This window comes from Sebastes fasciatus, chromosome 7 (genome assembly GCF_043250625.1).
Source record: "Sebastes fasciatus isolate fSebFas1 chromosome 7, fSebFas1.pri, whole genome shotgun sequence".
NCBI classification, from domain to species: Eukaryota; Metazoa; Chordata; class Actinopteri; order Perciformes; family Sebastidae; genus Sebastes; species Sebastes fasciatus.
In genome coordinates, this window is record NC_133801.1 from 13,682,426 (window position 1) to 13,702,374 (window position 19,949).

Here is a 19,949-nt window from a genome sequence, read left to right on the forward strand (position 1 = left end):
TACATTACAGTAAGCCCCGTCTCCCGTGTGAAACCAGAAGTCAACGTTGATTTATTTGTCACGTAAGTTAGGTACTTTAGTTACGCCACTTCCGGAGTTATTTAAAGCCAAACTACAATCTTTTTCTAAGCCTAACTAAGTAGTTTTGTTGCCTAATCCAAACCAGTTCGATCTTTTCCTAAGCCTAACTACTGTAAGTAGCTTTTTTGCCTAAACCTAAAGAAGTTTTTTCCTGTGAAGACGGAAGTTTACTTTGAAAAGTCTGTATGCATGCAACAAGCGGAAATTGACACGTGTTGCTGGACATTCGTAAGAAAGCGAATAAAAAAGGAGGAATAACTTTTTCGTAAGATATCATACGAACCATTAAATGAGAATATGTTGCTTAGTTAAGTTTAGGAAAAATTCAACTTAGTTAGGCTTAGGCGACAAAACTAGGAAAACTAAGTTTAGAAAAACATCGTGGTTTGGGTTAAACACCCGAAGTGGCGTAACTTAAGTACGAAAGTTACGTGACAAATAAATCAACGTTTATTTCTGGTTTCACGCAGGGGTACGAATTACACAAATTACAGTGCATTAACTTTTCGTAGGCATAGCTACAAACGGTTTATGACAACAGCCTGCAGTGTGTCAAAAGACACATAAAGGCATTATTGCACCATTATATGAGGCTATTATGCCGAAAATGGCGTTGCATTGACCAGGTGTCCTGATGAGTTCATTTGAAAAGTTGCTATAATTCACATTTTTAAGAGTAATGTCTGTCATCTAGTGCAAATATTTGAGTGCAAACGTCGGTGGTGTAGCTCTGGGTTAGCGTGCGGAGCGACCACCTGTACCTGAGGACCCCCTGCTGGCTCTCAGTGGGGGAGACATTAGCTTCCTGATGAATAAACACCAACAGAAGCTCAGCAGCCCCCCAACACACGCTCCTAATGCCGTTACACAAGCGTGCCACACATGTGCATAATACACACATCTCTCCGTCTGCCTCTCCTTCTCTTTCTCTCTCCATCTGACTCACTCCACACCACACAGAGCTCCTCTGGAATAAAATTCTCCCAGCTAGTGTAAAACAATCCAATAACAGCCAGCACCTCTCAAAATAAAACAATAGCTCAGCTCATGCTGGTGTTGTAAAACAGCTCAGCCCATTACACGCACGTACGTGTTACTCTACTGTATATCTGCCCTTTGGGTAATAGCACATTTTTCCCTTCATTTGGTGATTTAGGGATTATAATAATAGCGATGTTTGTGGTTAGCTCAGGTGTGTGTGCGAGCGTTTTTCACACTTATTCCTACATTGTGTTTTTACATGCTGCTTCTGGTTCCAGTTGTTGCAGCAGATTGTTGCCAAGTGAGCAACATCCTTTTTCAAGTGCTCATTTTTGTTTCTCCAGCGGTAGCCACGTCGAACGCTTCATTAGGTCGAAGGTCATTTGAATAGAAGGATAAGATATAAGACTCAGACAGACAGGAGTGTGAGGGTGCGAGTGACCATGACCCCTGCGACACTGTTCCAACGTGTTTGTAAACAGGATGTCATTAACACTGGGAACTGGCCAGACTCACAATGACTTTTGTCTCCTTCGTTGTGTGTGGAAAGAGAGGGGGGTGGGGGGGTGGAGTGAGAGAGATGGTGGCGAGGGTGAGGTTGATAAAAATCCAAATAAAACACTTTGCATACTTCCACTGATAAATCAGCACCCTCACAGTTTTCTCAGAACTGCCCTTGTACTTTTCTGTCCAAACAACATCCAGGTTAACTTTGTCACATCAGATAAGCACCGGCTAATGTGATGAAATTTATGGCTTGGCGTGGCTGCTGTACTAATACTGCAGTGGATTGTGTGAAGCCGTACTAAGTGCACTCAACTGTCAGCTCTTATTGTAGTGTCAGTCCTTCCTTCTAATTAGTGTCCTCAGCGGGCAGGAAGTGGGCCTGGGCTGGACTAATCTGTCAGTGAGGCCAGACCATCCTCGCCCCAGCGACTGTTTCCTTAGATAAACCCAGAGCCCTTTATCTAAAAGAGTTGCGACGCTCAGGGGGTCTGGGAAGCCCCTTGTGATTCTGTTATTACTTCTCCGATCTATACATACAGTATAATCCAGACCTGGATGGAATTAAATGTGTAGACTATTTTAATCTTTATCTTGAGGATTTTTGTGATTTGGATGCCTCTTCAGGCGGTGTGCGTTCACATCACGGCGCTGATTGCCGCGGTGACAGGTGTTGATTGAGCATGAGAGGGAGGAAGCGTAGTGAAGGACACTTCCTGGCAGACAGTTTTATCAGCGAGGGAGCGGAGGGGTCAGAGAAAGGGTGGATGAGGTTATCGCTCTCTGGTAGTCGTGTACTGTATATGCGACTGGTGCACCGAGAGCCTTTTGTAGGCCTGGCAGCAGCCCAGAGTTGCTGACCAAGGTAACTGTCTCATTCATATAAACACTGTGTGAGTTATAGCCGCATGTTGGGACTATCGAGTACAGAAGTTTGTTTTTTATTCTTCTTTAGTTTATATTGTGCTGCCATGGTTCAATAGGTCACGAAATAGGTGGAAGGGCTTTCTCCGGTATGTCCAAAAAGGACCTGAGGTTGTTTGTGTATTGTCTAAGGGCGCTGACACATCCTGGAGAGATATCACATGCTTATACAGATACGGCCCGGCTGTGTTTCAGTGACTAATGTGTGAAGCAAACAGCCAATTCGAGAAGCAAAAGACTTTTTTGGCTCGCCGTCGCACCAGTCACAAAATAAAGTCAAGTAACAGGCTCGGGCAGGAAAAGAGAAAGTGAGAGAAGAGGAAAGGGAGAGTGATGGGGGTGCTTTTCCTCCCCTCCTTTTCCTCCCTTCCTTCTCTCACCACCAGCGGGGTCCAATTCCTCCACTTGAGCGCTCAGGGCCAGCAGCGGGCTGATTAGACCCGCACCCCCAGCCGCGCTTCGCCGAGGACTCTGCAGCGGGACGACTTCAAATGCACCTCGCTCCTGCCACCCCAAATAAAACCTGACTGGTCCTAATGGACACGTTTTAATCTCCCTGGGTTATTTGAAGATTTCTCCAACCCGCTGCTGGCCACAGCAGAAACAAATTCCTCTCGCTTTGTTGATTAAACCGCTGCCTCTCCACCGTCGCTTATCGTCCAGCAACGAGCCGCTCTTTTTAATTAAAAGTGAGACACCACAAGTGTGCAATTAACAGCTGGTAATTATAGAGCTCTTCAGAAGTGCAACACTCCACCTTCATTTCAATTATATAATGGACAAGTGGCTATTTGATCTCCAAATTAGTGAACTCTTGTAATATTTGTTTTGTGGCAGATTTGGAGGGTTAATAGTGGCCTATGGTGGCCTCCCTCCTCCATGATTGATGTAAGAGCAGAAAGAGGGATATTAAAAACTGGAACAGTCCATCAGGAAATGCAAATCGCACCTTCATGTTAATGAGCAGGCAACGGGCCGGGCTGGCCAGCCGTGGCGTTTCATGTGGGGAAAAACAAGCGCCCACTCTGCCGCAAACTGATTAGTACATTTGAATTTGAAAGTTTAATTAAGTGCTTCTAATACAGATCGTTTTGGAGAGTGACACATAACATTAAATTGTTTGATACCTAATTTAGCTGCCTTTTGATTGCAAAGCAAGCAACGGGTAAATTTGAAACGCAAGTGTGGAGGCATTGAGCGCTATCCCAAAGGAGGCAGAAGCTGCGCACTTCCTTTAAAACCTTTAACTGATAACTGATGAAAATGTATTTAATGACCAATGCACTCTTTGAGTGCATAAAGCGGAACACTTGTTCAGTTTTAATTACAATTGATTTCCATCTATGTACATGGCTGTGGCTTTGTTAGTTTAGAGTTAGCGTTCTTTCACTCAACGCAGTTCATCAATATGGAAAAAAAAAAAGTGGACCTTGATTGATTTTTGGCTGCACAAGTGCATTCAGCCGGTTCAAATGAGGCGATTATTAATTGGCTGCAGCACTTGTAATGTCTTTCGGGGATGCTTTCCATCCTGGCCCTTTTTCACCGGATTGTCAATGTATCAAGTGGTTCAAAAGAAGTTTAATCTCTGTGCTGTTGTGATTTGTAATTGCTTAATTTCCCTAGTCAATATAGTTCTTTTAAAAATGTTTTTCTTTTGCAAACAGTGGTGGTTTATAAGAGCCTGCGTCTCACTTAGCCTAGTATGCATTGTGTTGAAACTTTCTGTATATTCATACATAATTATTCTGAAATGAAGTCAGCATTTCTTTACACAAATCTAGTACAGTGTTATACATAGCTGATTAGCCATAGTGCAAACATAACCGGCTTTAATGAATCAAATTTGCTCAATCATTAGAGCTGTCAAATATATAAGTTTGAGAAGTATAAGAACCATATTTTGGTGAAATTTAAGTCCATCATAGCAAAGATTAAAACCCACCTGTAGAAATAATGCCGTATCAAATGCATTAGTGTAAGAGATCTCCTGATAATCTGTTTTCCGTTATGCTTAACGTGTTCATGTTCAGGCAGTCTGTCATTAATTCCACAGTCATGCCACTCCAAATATGTACAAAACAGGAAAACCAAAGAGAGAGAGAAAAAACACAACAGTCTCAAGTCACTCAAGCACTTTGGAATTTTTCATTGGTGAATATTGGCAGCTCATTGTGAAATAAACACCAAGTATTTAAATTCAAACCAGGTCATTATGGATGGTTCTTAAACAAAATGTCAGTCATTAAGGGAGGCCATGTGGCTCTGCTTAGAGTCCCTGTTTGTTTGAATTAGGAAGAAGAAACAGGGGATTTCTGTGATCCTTCTCATCTGTCTGAATGACACACTGAGCACTCGTTACCGGACCGCATTTCCCATCTACCCCCGTGAGCGCGGATCGGTGATGTGCTTTGGATCATGTGTGATCTCGGTGTAATCTGAGTTGTTGTTACTGTCATGTTCCTCTCCGTCCCTCATTGTCCTTCTGCATTCCCACCTCAATCTCACTGTCATTTGGCAGCTGTCACTCTCCATTCATGTCCAGCCTCTAGCCTCTGCCCCACACAGGCACACGATAACACACACTCACATTCTCTTACAGGCATACAATGCAAGTAAGAATAAAATAGCCTGACAGTTTTCAAGTGAATTGCGCAAAATATAAGAAAAATTAATGCACGTTTTGTCATATTTTTGTAATGCACATTTGTCATCTAAAGAGGTTAATGCCTTAAGTAGTTCGCACGAAAAGGCATATGAATGCCATGATAATGCACAAGGCATTTAGCGTGCAATACGAACGCCTTTTCTTGCTTTTGGCGTGTCATTTGTATGCCATTTAGTCTGTACTGAGTCCAATTTAAACACATCTGTGTAAATATGCTACACTTAGAGTTCGTCGATAAAAAGCCAGAAAGACTTTCTCTGGCGAGGTGGATGGGTCCAACAAACACAGGACGTTCAACCAGGAGACCAGGGTGTTCGAGACCAGTGTTTTATTTTACGATAGTGAGGTTTATCACGTTTTTTTAGTGACATTTGTGACATATTTTTTGTACTTATGTTACGCTCTTTCCTTCCGTATTTTACTGAGTTTACGTACTTATTTTAACACGCAAAAATGTGTCCTCATGACACGTGGAATGTCCATGTAATGTTGTGGTATTTATATGCCTAACCATGAGACTGGGTTGCATTAAGTGACCAGTCTACATACAATATGTTAACTATCTTTTAGGAATTTTAAGATATGAAAATCATATCTCATCACATTTATCAAATAAATTAAAGAAAATGTATTTATTCTAATTATTATTTTTTTTAATCACAATACAGTCTTTAATCACCAGGTCTTAATAGTCAAATGTTCTGACTTTGAAGTGGCAGGTCAAGCTGAATGCCCGTCTCAATCTTGACAATGACCCACACTGTTTATGTCCAGAGTCCCATACATAGCTTTGTAGTATATTACACATAGAGACAACAATCCCCACACAATAGCACAATCCTACTGTATTGCCCGGTTAAATCACCTCCTAAATAGAGGGAAATTGACATCCATAGCAAATAACATAAACAGCTTCAGTGCTCCGAGGGGGATTTTGTTGCTCGGGGGCGCGGGGCTGAATGTTAGCCTTCCAACAATCATTAAACAAACATCCTCTCCAGGACCTTTCCATGCCCGGGTCTGTTCCACATGTCACACTGTGGTTTGGAAAGTCTCTGCAGCCGCGGACATTATTGTATGTAACAAGTTCTGTAACAAAGTTAAGGTGGAATTGGCCTGCTGCTGTGGTGGTGCTCGAGGCAAGCGGACCCTGAGAGTGGAAAAGCAACCCTCAGACAAAGTCGATTCATATCCAAAAATATTAAATGGAGGATGTCAGGTTGGTAGTAGGTGGTCAGCTTGTCACATTAAAAATACTCCTGCTTTCCAATAGTTTAGTTTTTCTTTCTTTACCAAACGCAGACCTCGTTTCTGATTGAATTCAGCTTTTTAAAAGAGTATCGGTACCTCCTGTGAGACTTTTTTTTTTACATTCTGTATATACTCATGCTTCCGAATAGTGCATGAGGGGGTTTTCTGAATTCATGTGCCCCATTGTGCATGTTAAACAATGCCCGTATTGATAACCTCTGACCTGCCACTGTGGTGCCACAACAGCAAAATTAAGGGCTCTTTTTCAACAGTTTCAAGTGCCAGAGGTGAAAGAAAATATTCATTAAACGAAGTAAAGAAAACGGGAGCCAAGGCTTTTTAAACGTTTTAAGTTGCCTCCACAAAGAGAAGCTTGTTAAAGGAGATGGAAGGGCTATATAGCACCCTGATTATACACTCTAGATATTTAAATTGTTGACAAAACGTGTACATTTCTGTTGCTTCACAGAGTATGTGTGCCTGTGTTCCTATAGTGTCTGTTGTTGCCCGTGTGTGTGTGTGTTTAAGGTGTCCAAGTGATGAGTTTGAGTTTGTCAGATGCCTCAGCCCTGACTTGAGGGCCATTTGTCATTGGTGGGATTCATTATATGTGTCCCTAACCCCCCCCCAGCTGGGCAGTGTGATCACCACTGACCCCCTGTGACAACCACAGCACCTTCATTATGTCACCGCAGCCACCCTGTCACTACGGCAACTCTCTAACTGTCTGGGTGACACCCCTGGGTGGGACTCCAATCTCTCATCCGGAGGCCGGGCTGTCTCTGAGCTTGTCACCGTGTGTGTGTGCATGTGTGCTTGCGTGCGTGTGTGTGTGTGTGTATGTGTGTGTATGTGTGTGTGTGTATGTGTGTGTGTGTTTCGACATTGCTCTTTGTTTTGTGGGCTTTTTAATGCTATTATTTCTTGATAAAACCATATGTATTTTTGAACACTTTGATAGCGTTGTTGGTCAGATCAGTTTAGTTTCCTGTGACTAACAGATTGTCTGGCTCAATTCTCTTCATATATTCACCCATCTGTTTCCCCAAACAGGTACAAACAACACCTTTCTATTCCAGCTTTTGCAACCATCTCATCTATTATCCCTTAACAATAATTTCAGGCACATAAACTGACCCCCTAAATTAATGGAGTAATTTCCCAGTAGGTGTTAGGTACAGTAGATATATATTTGTCCATTCCTGTGCCATATTATCCTATTCTCCTTCCCAATGGGATCATTTCAGATAGCACACTGGACACCGTTATACTATTACCTCTCCCCCTATTTTCTAATCAGCAATTATTCAATTATGTCCCATTACTTGGAGGGTGTTGCCAATGTCGCCGCCCTGGGCGTTTAGCCCCTGCTCTCTGTCAAGGGGAGACCCCAAGGGCCCCGCCGAACGCCTGTGATTAGTGTTGCGTCTGCAGAGAGGTGACAGAATCCCTCTTCAAATATTTTGTCTTCATTTTACGGCTCTGAGATGCAATTATGGAGCAGCAGTTCATTACGGCGGCACGCGGCGCTTCATGTTTTATGCATGCTGCCTCATTTAGGGCCTTTTATTAACGAGCCAGGTCTGACCAGGCTGCGTGAGACTATACTGCAGGCTGCGCTATGGCCACTGCCGCCTGTGTTTCTCTAGGTGTGTGTGTGTCTGCTGGCAATATGAGTAAGCACGAGTAAGGGGGAGTGAGTAAACGAAATAGAGTGAGCAAGATGGAAAATAAAAGAAAAATGTGATTTGAGAGAAAACTGAATGAAGCAGAGAGTGCGTGTGGTCAGTGTAGTGGTCACTTCACCGCGGTGCCCTCTTTATACCAGCAGCCGGCCTCATAACGTGGCTCTATAGCGGTGAGAGCGGTGCAGGCTGGCTTGGCTTTAAGGCAGTAGATTGAAGGGGTGGGGGCAGCAGGGGTGACTAACTGCACCTCCCTCAGCAGAAGAAACTCCATCTGCATCCAACATTGAGACAGATGAGGCCAATTTGGCTCCTTAAATTTCTGGGCTGTGATGGATGTGGGGTGGCTGTGCACAGTGAGAGGTTCGTAGAAAGGGTGTGAAGGGAACGGGGGAGAGAAGGGAGACAGGTAAGAAAAGGGAGAGACATCCAGGGTATGAAAGAAAGAGAGAATTAGGGAGGAAAGAAGGGTGAAGGAGACTCACCTCTGAGCATGAGCGGTTTGAATTTATCGCTTAAATTTATGTATTTACTGTATTGGCATTACCTTTTAATGCATAAAGCTGATACAGAAAGTTGGGAAAGAAAGTGTCAAATGGTAAAAACTTTGCTGGACTTTAATACAATATGATATGCTGCGAGTACATTGGACACACATGAGTTATGTAGGTCATATGAGGTACATATTGTATAGTGATCCAACCCCCTGACTGGGCAAATTAAGCTAAAGGGCCAACAGCAAACAGCTGAATGTATTTCTGTCTGGTGCCAGTTTAGTTGACACTGGCTTTCCAGGTTTCAACTGAGGCAAATCTAAAGCTAATGTGCCGTAGCCGGAAATTTGTGTAGCCAAAAATTGTCTTTGATGGAAACATTTCTGTTGGGAGGGTGGCCAATGGCATAACGCACTCGATGCCCACTGCCAGGCTTTACTTTTTCTGTAGTGTTTGTATAGCGCACAATGCAAACATATGGGGACAAGGTTATTGATTCGCTGATATACAGCACGGCTCCATGCATCTGATCTCAATCAGGTGTGCCTGATTATTCACGTCAAACACTTGACAGAATGAGCTCATGCTTGGTTTGCACGACTTCCAAAATCAAATTTTTTATGTTACAAATACAAATTTCAAGTAGTCAGGTTGGATTTGCCTACAATTTTGCCCAGCTTTAACTGACTGATGGCCTTCCGACTGCCGACCAGAGCTCCCATCTGCGCTGCAGATCCGCCCCCTTTTGATAAGAACTACCATCCTCAGGCCTACATAAATATTTTATCAAGTATAATGGAAATTGTCAAATCAATCTAATTGTGTAATGCATTATGAAGACATCAAACTTAAACAAACCACATATGCTATCATTTCTTTTAACGACTGGGACAGCCTGGGCCGGGTTGAGCTGGCGGTTTGGTACCCAGGGGGCCTTCCACAGGGGCTGGGGGGGCTGGCAGCAACCACTCTGGATATACGTCTCTCTCTGCTCTGCCCAGACCTGCCTCGCTCACATTTCATCAAAGGAATCAATTTCTCAAATGTGCACAACTGTGAGCCATAATTATATTAGGGCCCAATGGCAGTTAGCCATGACATGAAAGAGGGAGAGAGAAGAGAGGGGAGGAGAGAATGCATCTATGCATGTTTGCATTGACATGTATCGTATTGTTACTAATACAACTTTGGGATAAACATCTGGTTGTACTTTTGGAATAAATGTGGCTTTCCCATTGCCATGTTTATGTTCTATATTCTTGTCACCTTTCGATGGTACTTGGTGTAAAGTAGAGTTGAAACGATTAATTGATTAGTTGTCAGCTATTTTGATAATCGGCATGAGAATTCTTTTTCGGAAAAAAAAGTAAAAATTCTCAGATTCCTTAAATGTGGAAATCATCAGAGGCCCCACGATACGATGTCATCATGATACGATGTCATCATGATACGATGTCATCATGATACGATGTCATCATGATACGATGTCATCACGATACGATTTCATCACGATACTTAAGTTGCGATATGATCTTCTTGCGATTTTAAACATTTTGGGATATGCTGAGTATTACCATAAGATATCGATAAGATATATTGAGATATATTGCGATTTATTACCTTTTTTCAACTGCAAATCAGTTTGCAAATTGTTTTATCTAATAAGATCCAGTTTTCAGTCTGTTCATCTCACACTTTTTTCACATATCTTGATGTCAGAGGTCAAAGGATCCCTTTGAAAATGGCCATGCCAGTTTTTCCTCGCCAACATTTAGCGTAACATTGGGGCATTATTTAGACTCCTTCCGACAGGCTAACATGACATGTTTGGTACTACAGCTGCAACAATTAATAGATTAATCGATTAGTTGTCAACTATTAAATTAATCCGCAACTATTTAGAGAGTTGAAAAAAAGTCCAAATTTGATGATTCCAGGTTCTTAAATGCAAATATTTTCTGGTTTCTTTACTCCTCTATGACAGTAAACTGAATATCTTTGAGTTGTGGACAAAACAAGACATTGCTTGATCGTCATTTATTACTATTTTCTGACATTTTATAGACCAAACAACTAGTCGATTAATCGAGAAAATAATTGTTAGTTGCATCCCTAGTTTAGAATTGTTTTCTTTGTTCTTTGGGGAGCGATATCGCTGTTGTTGCTGTCTAAAAAGATAGAGGAACTACCGTGAAGGAACAGGAAGATGGATGAAAGAAACGGCACAGGTGACCAGAACAAACGAATCAAAAGCTCAGGATGCATGGTGGGATGGGGGGGTGCTGAGTTGAGATTGAATCAGAGGCGAAGACAGAAGAGATGATGGGATTAATGACCTTTGTCAACACATTCTCTATACACGTCACTTCAGAGGAGAAAACAGACAAATCTTTCAAAAGTGTGTTTGTTTGCAGATGATACACACCTATACAGTATGTCAGTGACTCAAGCATACAATAAGCAAATGCTCTCTTATGGAAATCAAGTAAGCATAAATTTATGTACAAACAGTCCAGGATGACTTCTTTCTCCTAATTTTAAATAATAATGGTCAAAATGAATATTGTTTCTTATGGTATTACAGTACCCTGATAACCCAGATTTCATGCACTCACAGTATTATCTCATCATCACCCTCCCTCTTTTACCCCCTCCTCTTTCCTTTCCTCCCACTCTTTCCTCTCATCTTCTCCATCCCGGGGTCAGCGTGTGATTTGGAGGGCCCTCCCTCGCCGCCCCGGCTGATGTATGGCTTGTGGAAACAATGTGAGCGCCGGGTTGTTATTCTGTTTGCTTTACATTTGACAGGCCTGAGTTAGCGTCCGACTGGGATCCTATCTCATTAGGCCAAATGCGGGGCTAAAACAATCATAAAAATCGTTTGGCAACTGGCATCCCACTTAGGAACACCTGTCAACATACAGGCGGAAGATAAACTCCGCAAATTAGAGTCGGGACTGAGATTGAATCAGGGAGAGGGATGGAGCGGGAGCGAGATGCCCATATGCTCCGTGTTGTTAGAGAGTTAATGATATGAAGTGGTTGGGTTGATGTGGAGGCTACCTCGTTGATGATATTGATTGTGGTTTTAGGACTGTGTGTGTGTGTGTTGCACATCCAGCTCTGTGTTCATCAAGACGTCATTCATTTGCATTTCATTAAAAATAAATGTGCTTTGTTAATCCTTCATATTGATTATCCCAAACAACCACAGAAGGAGAAGCTCATTTGTCTTTTGATACAAATGTATTAAGAAAGGAAGAGTTGTGTGCTCCTGTGTTTATATGCATGAGTGTGTCACAATTATATGAATTTCTGTAAGTCTCCCCTCACTCTTACATACTTTATTTTATCCTCCTTTATGCAAACACCCTCCCTACACACACACACACACCTCTCTCTTTTTCCTCTGCTCTATCTTCCCCTCCTCACCCTGTCCAAACATACATCTTTATCAAGCGGCTGTTGTCAGACAACATTAGATAATTAATAGGCCATTTGTCAGGCCTGTGAGAAACATGTTAAAATCCCCGAGCAGCTCCCCAGATAAATCCTGCCGCGCACACAAGACGCCTTTGTTGTGTCAGCCTGCCATCGGAGCTGCAGATTTACCATTAAAGGACCCTCATTATTAATCACAACTAATGCTAATTAATTAGGTGTCCGTGTGTGTGCGCAGTGCACAGAGGGACCGGCTCTAAGTTTCAGTTTGTTGTGCGATGTTAATTGGTAACTCGGCCCAGGGCCCTTAATGGAGTGTTTTCCATTTGGAGCGGGGAGCAGTTGACTAACACAGGGGTGAAAAAACAGAGACAATGCTCTCATTAATTAAGACTGTGTAAAGAGCTCTGCTCTTGTTACTCTGTGGAGTGTGTGTCTCTGTGTGTGTGCTTAAACAGTTTGTACAATGAGAGTGCCTGTTTGTGAGCATATGAATGCGTAAATTTGTGAATACAACCACACGTATGGCATTTTAATCAGACATATCTGCAGCATTACTTGTTTTTATCCCTAATTTTAAGGGTATTTAAGACACTTTCTCAGGGAAATAAAAGTGTAAGATTTTCCAAGGTCCAATAAACAACATGCAAATACTAAACCTACTCTAACCACATTTTATTTTTAAAAATAATGCTAATTTAGCTACCAAGGGTAATTCATCCATGACCTTTGCATGATTTTTTTTTGTACAGCTTGAGAAAGACAAAATGGGAAAGAAAACAACATTGACAAGTGTTTTATTTAAAATTTTACTCTTTACAATGTAATTGTTTTTGGTTGAAGAAACAAATCTTGAGAGATAAATTATGGACAATGGGCCAGGACTGTATACGTATACAGCTACCTACGGCTATGAATGTTTGTGGTTTGTATCACTCAGTACCACAGTCACCCCAATGGACCCGCGGACCAAAAGACTCCCCAAAAGCGGCGCTAAGGCCTCCATTAAGCACAAAGACAGAGTTAATTAGGAAGCTTATTGCCTCTCCCGAGGGCATGGGGCTCCAAACGCTCTCCTATACACCCTGCTGAGGGAATCTAGGCACAAACTGATGCACTGTAATTAACTGCGCTTAGCAAATCAACAGCAGCCATTTTCTGTTTGGCAGTAGCTGTAAAAGCGTTACAATTAACCAACTAGAGATAATTATATTTATATTCTTTTGAATTCAATCACAATGAGTTGTCTCTCCCAGATGTCTACGCCTACATCGCCTTCAGGGTATCCTCCATTTTTCAGGCAAATGAATCAGTATACAATAACAGCAATCGTGCCGTAGCCCCACTCAACCCCTCGCACTTAGTTTGAATCCTCCAAACTGTTTCTAAGTTGATTTAGCAGCAGTGCTGTAAAAATACTTCTACTGTGGTTTCTGCTTCTTCTCTCTACACCAAACATATTCATGCTTGTCCTGGTGTAGAGATATAAATAGAAAGCAGAGGGATGATGAAGAGTTCAGTTTCAGAATTTGGATGTGATGACTAATGGAGGGGATCATGTGTGATTATGTTTGACCCGCGGTACAAGGGTAAGCCCTCCCGTCCCATTTGTCTGTTATCACAGGCAACAAATGATGTCTACAGATAAGCGTGAGGGACGGTCCTCATAAGGTGAGGAGTTCATTTCCATATTTCATGATCTAAGACCCCATCAGTCAGCTGTTAGACCCCTCTATCTGGCTAGATGAAGTGGTCTGTGAATTGGGCCCAGGTTAAGTACATGAATAATGTTCCCACCTTACAGTGTTATCGCCTGTCTAGCAATTTACACTATAAGCAGAGATGCAGTGGAGGAAATGGGAAATAACTCTCCAATTTAGTTTACTAAAATAGTAATAATATTTTTCATTAGCTTTCCATAAATATTTTTTGCACAGTTATAATTTCATATACATCACAGTTTTATCAAGAATATGTGAATATGCATGACTTTAAGAAAATAGCAATATTTTTTTAAGTCACATGATGTAAAAGATTTGAACAAATCATCACGCCTACAAATGAACATCACTTAAAACAAGCAGGATAGTAGGGCTGCAACTAACGATTATTTTCATTGTAGATTAATCCGTCAATCATTTTCTCGATTAACCGATCAGTTTGTTTGGTCTATAAAATGTCAGAAAATTGTGAAAAATGTCCATCACTGTTTCCCAAAGCCAAAGATGACGTCCTCAAATGTCTTGTTTTGTCCACAACTCAAAGATATTCCGTTAACCGTCATAGAGGAGTGAAGAAACCAGAAAATATTCACATTTAAGAAGCTGGAATCAGAGAATTTTGACCATCTTAAAAAAATACTCAAACCGATTAATCGATTATCAAAATAGTTGATTAATTTAGTAGTTGACAACTAATCTACAAATCAATTCTTTGATTAATTGTTGCAGCTGTACAGGGTAGAGTAGTAGAGTTTACCTGATTACCTGCATATAAGAGACGACATAGAGTAAAATGGGTCAACGTAGCAAAACACACATAATTGTTAGAAAGACAGCGATGAAGTAAGAGCAAGAAAGACAGCGGTGCAGAAAAAAAATGAGAGAAAGTGGGAGGTGGGGGGGGGGGGTTAACTATGTCCACAGGTAGGTTATTTCTCTCTGTAAACATATGTATCCATTTGTCCCGTGGGTGCGTCCCCTTGGCGTCCCGTCGGCAGTGGCTGGGTCACACCTCCATTAGGGGCTTTGTCACAGTGATTAATAGCTCTTTCTATCATCTTTAATTCACTCCCTGATGATGGCGGCCCTGCTCGCTGCTCGGGGTAATCGTGTGATGTATGAGTCCGCCCAACACCTCGTGGCAGAGGTGAAAATCATTCCACCCATGCAGATAGCAGGCCCGGGAACAAATGTTTTCCCTCTTAATAAAAATTAATGAATTTGGCGTCAAGCGCGAGCATTTAAATACACGGTATACAGTACATGTCTGTGCATATCTGTGTTTATGCAAAGTGCCGTGATGTATTTCCTGATGTCCGTGAGTGATTTTGATGGTTAGATAATATTGTTTTCCTCATTATTCTGCACTAAATCTTTTGTGTTGTCTTTCAGATACATCAACATCAAAGTTGTACTTCTTTTTTTCTTTTTTTTTTACACTTGCTTTCTTGTACTATCACGATGTGCCATCTCAGTACTGATAACACAGCTGAAGTTTTGGTGCTGCACCCAGCTGGAGTTCCCCTTTTCTACCCAGAATTCCTTTGGCGCTTGCTCTTTGATGAAGGGCGTCAGCTTTCGATGATGAAGTAATGTCCATTACTGAACAAACAAACAGGATTATTTGCTTTAAGTAGGCTGAGACACCCAGAAACGCACACACACACACACACACACACTGATCATCTGTGCTCAGCGTCTCTACCGCCCCACACGTCTAAGTACAGCTACGCTCTTTGACTTATCAATCATCTGCACATGAAACCACAATTTTTAAAACTCCGAACATAGCATATTTGCTTTCGGCTAACGTTTACCTTACAGAAACGTATATGTTTATGAGCTGAAATGCTCTCGTTGAGACCACTGGACCGGGGGAATTTCTGGTCTAAATCAAATATAAACTTGGAGACCGGTGTGAGGGGGGGAAATGTCAGAGGGGAAACAGCAATGGAGGGGATACAGTTACCTTTAAAAGCTCTTGTCCCTCTACCATATGGCAAGCTTCACATCCAGGACTATAACCGCGTTACTCCGTGCTGAAAATCATTACGTTGACTCCGAGAGCCACATTGGGTTTCATGCCCGGCCCGGCTCAGCAGAGCCTTTTAAAAGACTTTCCCTCTCAAACAGGCTGGGCCCACACAGTGTGTGTGTCAAACACAATAGCTGCAGACACTGTGATCAGGTATTGCTGCAGGGAATGACTGAGAAATACTTAAGTTGTAGATCTGCTTCGACAAATACATACAGCATGTCACAGAAAACGCAGGCAAATATCCGTAATAGACAGCTGATTCAGCACAATGTGTTCATGCATAGATTTTTTTTTTTCCCAGAGCAAACACACATTTTGACAGGAATTACGATTCTTAACTGGCAGAGGAAAACAGCTCATGTACTGCTTATGCGGTGGTTGACAGTTTTGCATTCCTTTTCACCAGATAATGTGCTTTGACCGTGCACATATTTTACAGGAACAGTGCGTAACGTTTCGGGGGATCTATTAGCAGAAATGGAATTTAATATTCATAACTATGTTTTCATTAATGTATAATCACCTGAAACTGAAATCATCGGGTTTTCGATTGCTTAGAATGAGCCCTTCATATCTACATAGGGAGCATGTCCTCTTGACAGAGTCCGCCATGTTGCCCCATTGGTTTTTGGACTGCCGTTTTGAAGCCTTCAGTTTGGCATTTTGACCGTCACCATCTTGGTTTTTGGCCGTCGCCATCTTGGTTATTTGCAACCAGAAGTGACACAAGAGGGTGAATAAGACGTTGAATGCTGAATAAGACATTTGTGGCGACCAAAAATGTTATAATTAACTGTCATTAACTGAAAACACACTATGAAAGAGTTAAAGTTGTCACTTTTCAGACCCCGGACTTGCCCACTGGTTGCTCCGCCATGTTTCTACAGTAGCCCAGACGGGCAAACCAAACACTGGCTCTAGAGAGAACCTTTCAGGTTGTTACGTTACCAGAAAGTAATCATAGTTACATCACATACGCTTGAAAATACGGCCTCTGAGCGAGGCAAACAGCATCGCCATGTCTTTTTAGACAGCGGCGGTTCAAATTACCGCAGTCTTGTAAAGGGAGGAGTGAGCAATCTGCAACCACACCACACCAGTAGATGCCGCCAAATCCTACACACTGTCCCTTTAAGGATATTTACATGCAATGCACTTATCTTGTTCTTCAAGTAATGTGTCGAAGGTTGTGGCCGTTTTAAAGGTGAGAGCGCATGAAAAAGTTCAATGACTTTGTCCGGGTCTTGAGTTAATCTCTCAGGTTAGTTTATGACCACCTGTGGCCAATCACGGTGACCCGTTCAGTCAATCAGAAGCACGGTTACTTCATGGCCAGTGAGCAAGACGTGTGTGTGTGTATCTGTGTGGATCAAAGGTTCCGTGGCTGACAGCGCAGCGGTACAGTGTCACACAGGCAGCCCTTCAGGAATGTTCCTCAGCCCAGGGATGGGTTGTGGAGCCTCATTAGCAGAGCCCCCTCTCCCCGTGGTCCGTCAGCCTGCGTTAGGCGCTGCCCAGCTCAGATGCACGCTGGGGGAGCGGCAGCTTCCTGTGAATCATTTCCGGATTCGAGTGTCTTTCTGTCTCGACACCTGGCTGGCAGTCTGTCGCCCTAGATGGCTTCTTCATTAGCTCTTGATTCGTCTGTTTGCTTGTTTGGTGACCTGTCTGATATGTGAACTTGTCTTTCTCCCTGTCTGACTGCCTTTGCATGGAAATGTATCTATTTCTCTGATTTCTTTCCCTTATTTCCACCTATTTTGTGCTACAACTGCACCTGTGTCAACACTGTAAATGATTCAATCCCTCTTCCACCATTAAGCTCCGCACCAGCCACGTGTGCCACTCTGAAGAAGCCCAGTGTGGGTTCAAGGGTCGTGCTTCTATGTCCTGTCTCACTCTATTCACAATTAACCCCGGTGCGCTTCCCTCTGTTTTCACTGTATGGTGGAGAAAGAGTTCAGGAAAAGGAAATATAAAACAGTCAGAGCAGTACAATGCTGAGCAGACCCTGCTTACCCACCCTGGCATCAGCTCAAACAAATGGCAAACATACCGCGTTGCTGCTTCTGTTTTTGACATCTCAAGTCTTATTTTAAATGTTGACGTGAATTAAAATGTGTCTGTTGGGTGTTTCCTAGGTCAGGAACAATGATTAGAAACTAGAAACAAGAAAAACATTGACATTAGAAACAAGTGAGCTCAATGAAAACAGCATCAAGGCTTTGTCACATGACACCCGCACATGTTGTTTCACATCTGTTGCCCCTCCTGCTAACTGATCCAAGTTAATAAATGTACACTTTGTATGTTTTACTCACTTGTCAGTGTTGTCAGGAACCTATTAAAGGAAAGATAACCTGTCGCCAGTGTTAATTTGTGATAAACCAACGATCACAAAGACATCACTGAGCATCACCCTCACGTAGAGACTCTCTCTGTGTCTTTCACAGGTGATGGCGACGATGAGTTTGCCCTCTACCCGTCCGACATCTTAGACGACGTATGTGGTTCCGACGGTGATCCCACGCCATCTTCGGCCCTGGCAGAGGACCCGGCGTCCCCTCCGCTCTCTGATGACGAGGCTTCACCCCAGCTCCCCTTGTCGTTCCAACACCCGAGCTTCTTTTTACCCCAAGAAGATTTGACCGTTCCCCTGGACTTTGAATTGCGAGAGTCAGCAGTTCCAGGAGGAGGCCTGGGCATCTGGAGCTGCAGGAGGGTAAACGTCGGGGAGCGCTTTGGACCATATGAAGGAGAGCACATGCCTCATCTCCGAGACCCCACTCAAGGCTGGGAGGTAGGAACATAACACACAAAGAAGAGTTCATGTGAATATTCTTAACGTGATCCAAAACTACTGCTTTGCAGAGTTGGTACCTTCGTGTTATAATATCAAGAATTCAGAAAACAGGCATTTTTTACAGTGGCCACCATATTTCAATGGTGTTGGGATAGATTACATGGCAGCTAAGCTAAAGAAATTTGCTCTACTTATAACAGCAGCTTAAGCTAAGTATAAACATGAAAAATTGCAGTTACGAGGTTTTTCTGCAACAGTAGTACCACGCTTTATGACAAGAGGGGTTTTCCTTGGCCAATATACACTGTAGCATTCACATCAGTTTTTATTTCCTCCCATGTCGTCATGCTCACATTTAGCCCAGTGACCACAAGGCTGTTGTGGCCGTTTGTTGCCCAGTGATGTAATGTTAGCTCAGTGCCACTGAGAGAAAAGGGAGTCGAGGTTGTGCTCTTAACTCAATTAAAATGAAAAGCCATAAATCCCTTTTTCATCCCGGTTAGGGACCCAGTGCGGCCATTGGCAAATCACATATTGGTCAGCCGGCACAAACAAATCGAAGGCAGGGTCACAGGACAAGGTCAAAGGTTAGATGTGGTCTCCGTCAGTGTCATGCTAGCTCGGTTTTATAGAGTAGGGAGGAAGGGGCCGGCAGAGTATCAGCCTCATTAAGTCTCCAGAAATAGATCCTCTTTAATTTGGATGTGAGGATTTAGTCTTTCATATTCAGGCCTTTGTCCCTTTGTGGGACAGAAAGCTCATTAAGAAGCGCTGACCATGCAGTTCATAAAGTGAAAAGTCACAAAAAGATGTTTCAATACAGCATTCTACATCCTTCTCTTAAAGTCTCCCTAACCCAGTGTGAGTCCAATTCAATGCAGCACTTTAAAGCCGACTGAGAACGTATTGGTAGAGTGTCAACATTCGGCTCATATAAATAGTTTTGGATTTGGACCGGTGCTCGTTGGGTTTGCATCACAGAGCATTACTCCAGCCCATCAGCTCTGACTCAGTGGTTTTGGCTCGGACCAAATCAAAATAAATTTCTTCTTCTTTTTTTTCACTCTGGACTACATTTCTCCAACTTCTCCCTCATTATCAACTGCCGGGGGTGAGACGCAATATATAAATGTCTCTTAAATTGAAGTGAGGAAAAACTCTTCATTTTTGCCCATTTTCATAATCTTAATAAAAAAGTCTCTGTCCCTCTCTAAGAGATTTACAGCCGGTTGAACGAGCTCTCTGGGTTATTCTTTTTCCCAGGGAAGGAAATAAAGGAAAAAGAGGTTTCATGAATTTTAATCCGGTGGTAATTTATGGGGAGCTTGAATAATAATATGTATTTAAAAAGCTGAGGA

The 19,949-nt window shown here is 42.6% G+C and overlaps 1 protein-coding gene across 12 annotated transcripts in view; it reads left to right on the forward strand.

Moving 5' to 3' along the window:
* mecom (MDS1 and EVI1 complex locus) overlaps positions 1 to 19,949 on the forward strand; it is a 153,424-nt gene that overhangs the window by 28,183 nt on the left and 105,292 nt on the right. For all 12 annotated transcript variants that reach the window (XM_074641720.1, XM_074641713.1, XM_074641708.1 and 9 more), the window contains exon 2: positions 18,242 to 18,588. In XM_074641720.1, the coding sequence (XP_074497821.1) occupies positions 18,242 to 18,588 (347 nt within the window). The remainder of the gene's footprint in view (positions 1 to 18,241; positions 18,589 to 19,949) is intronic.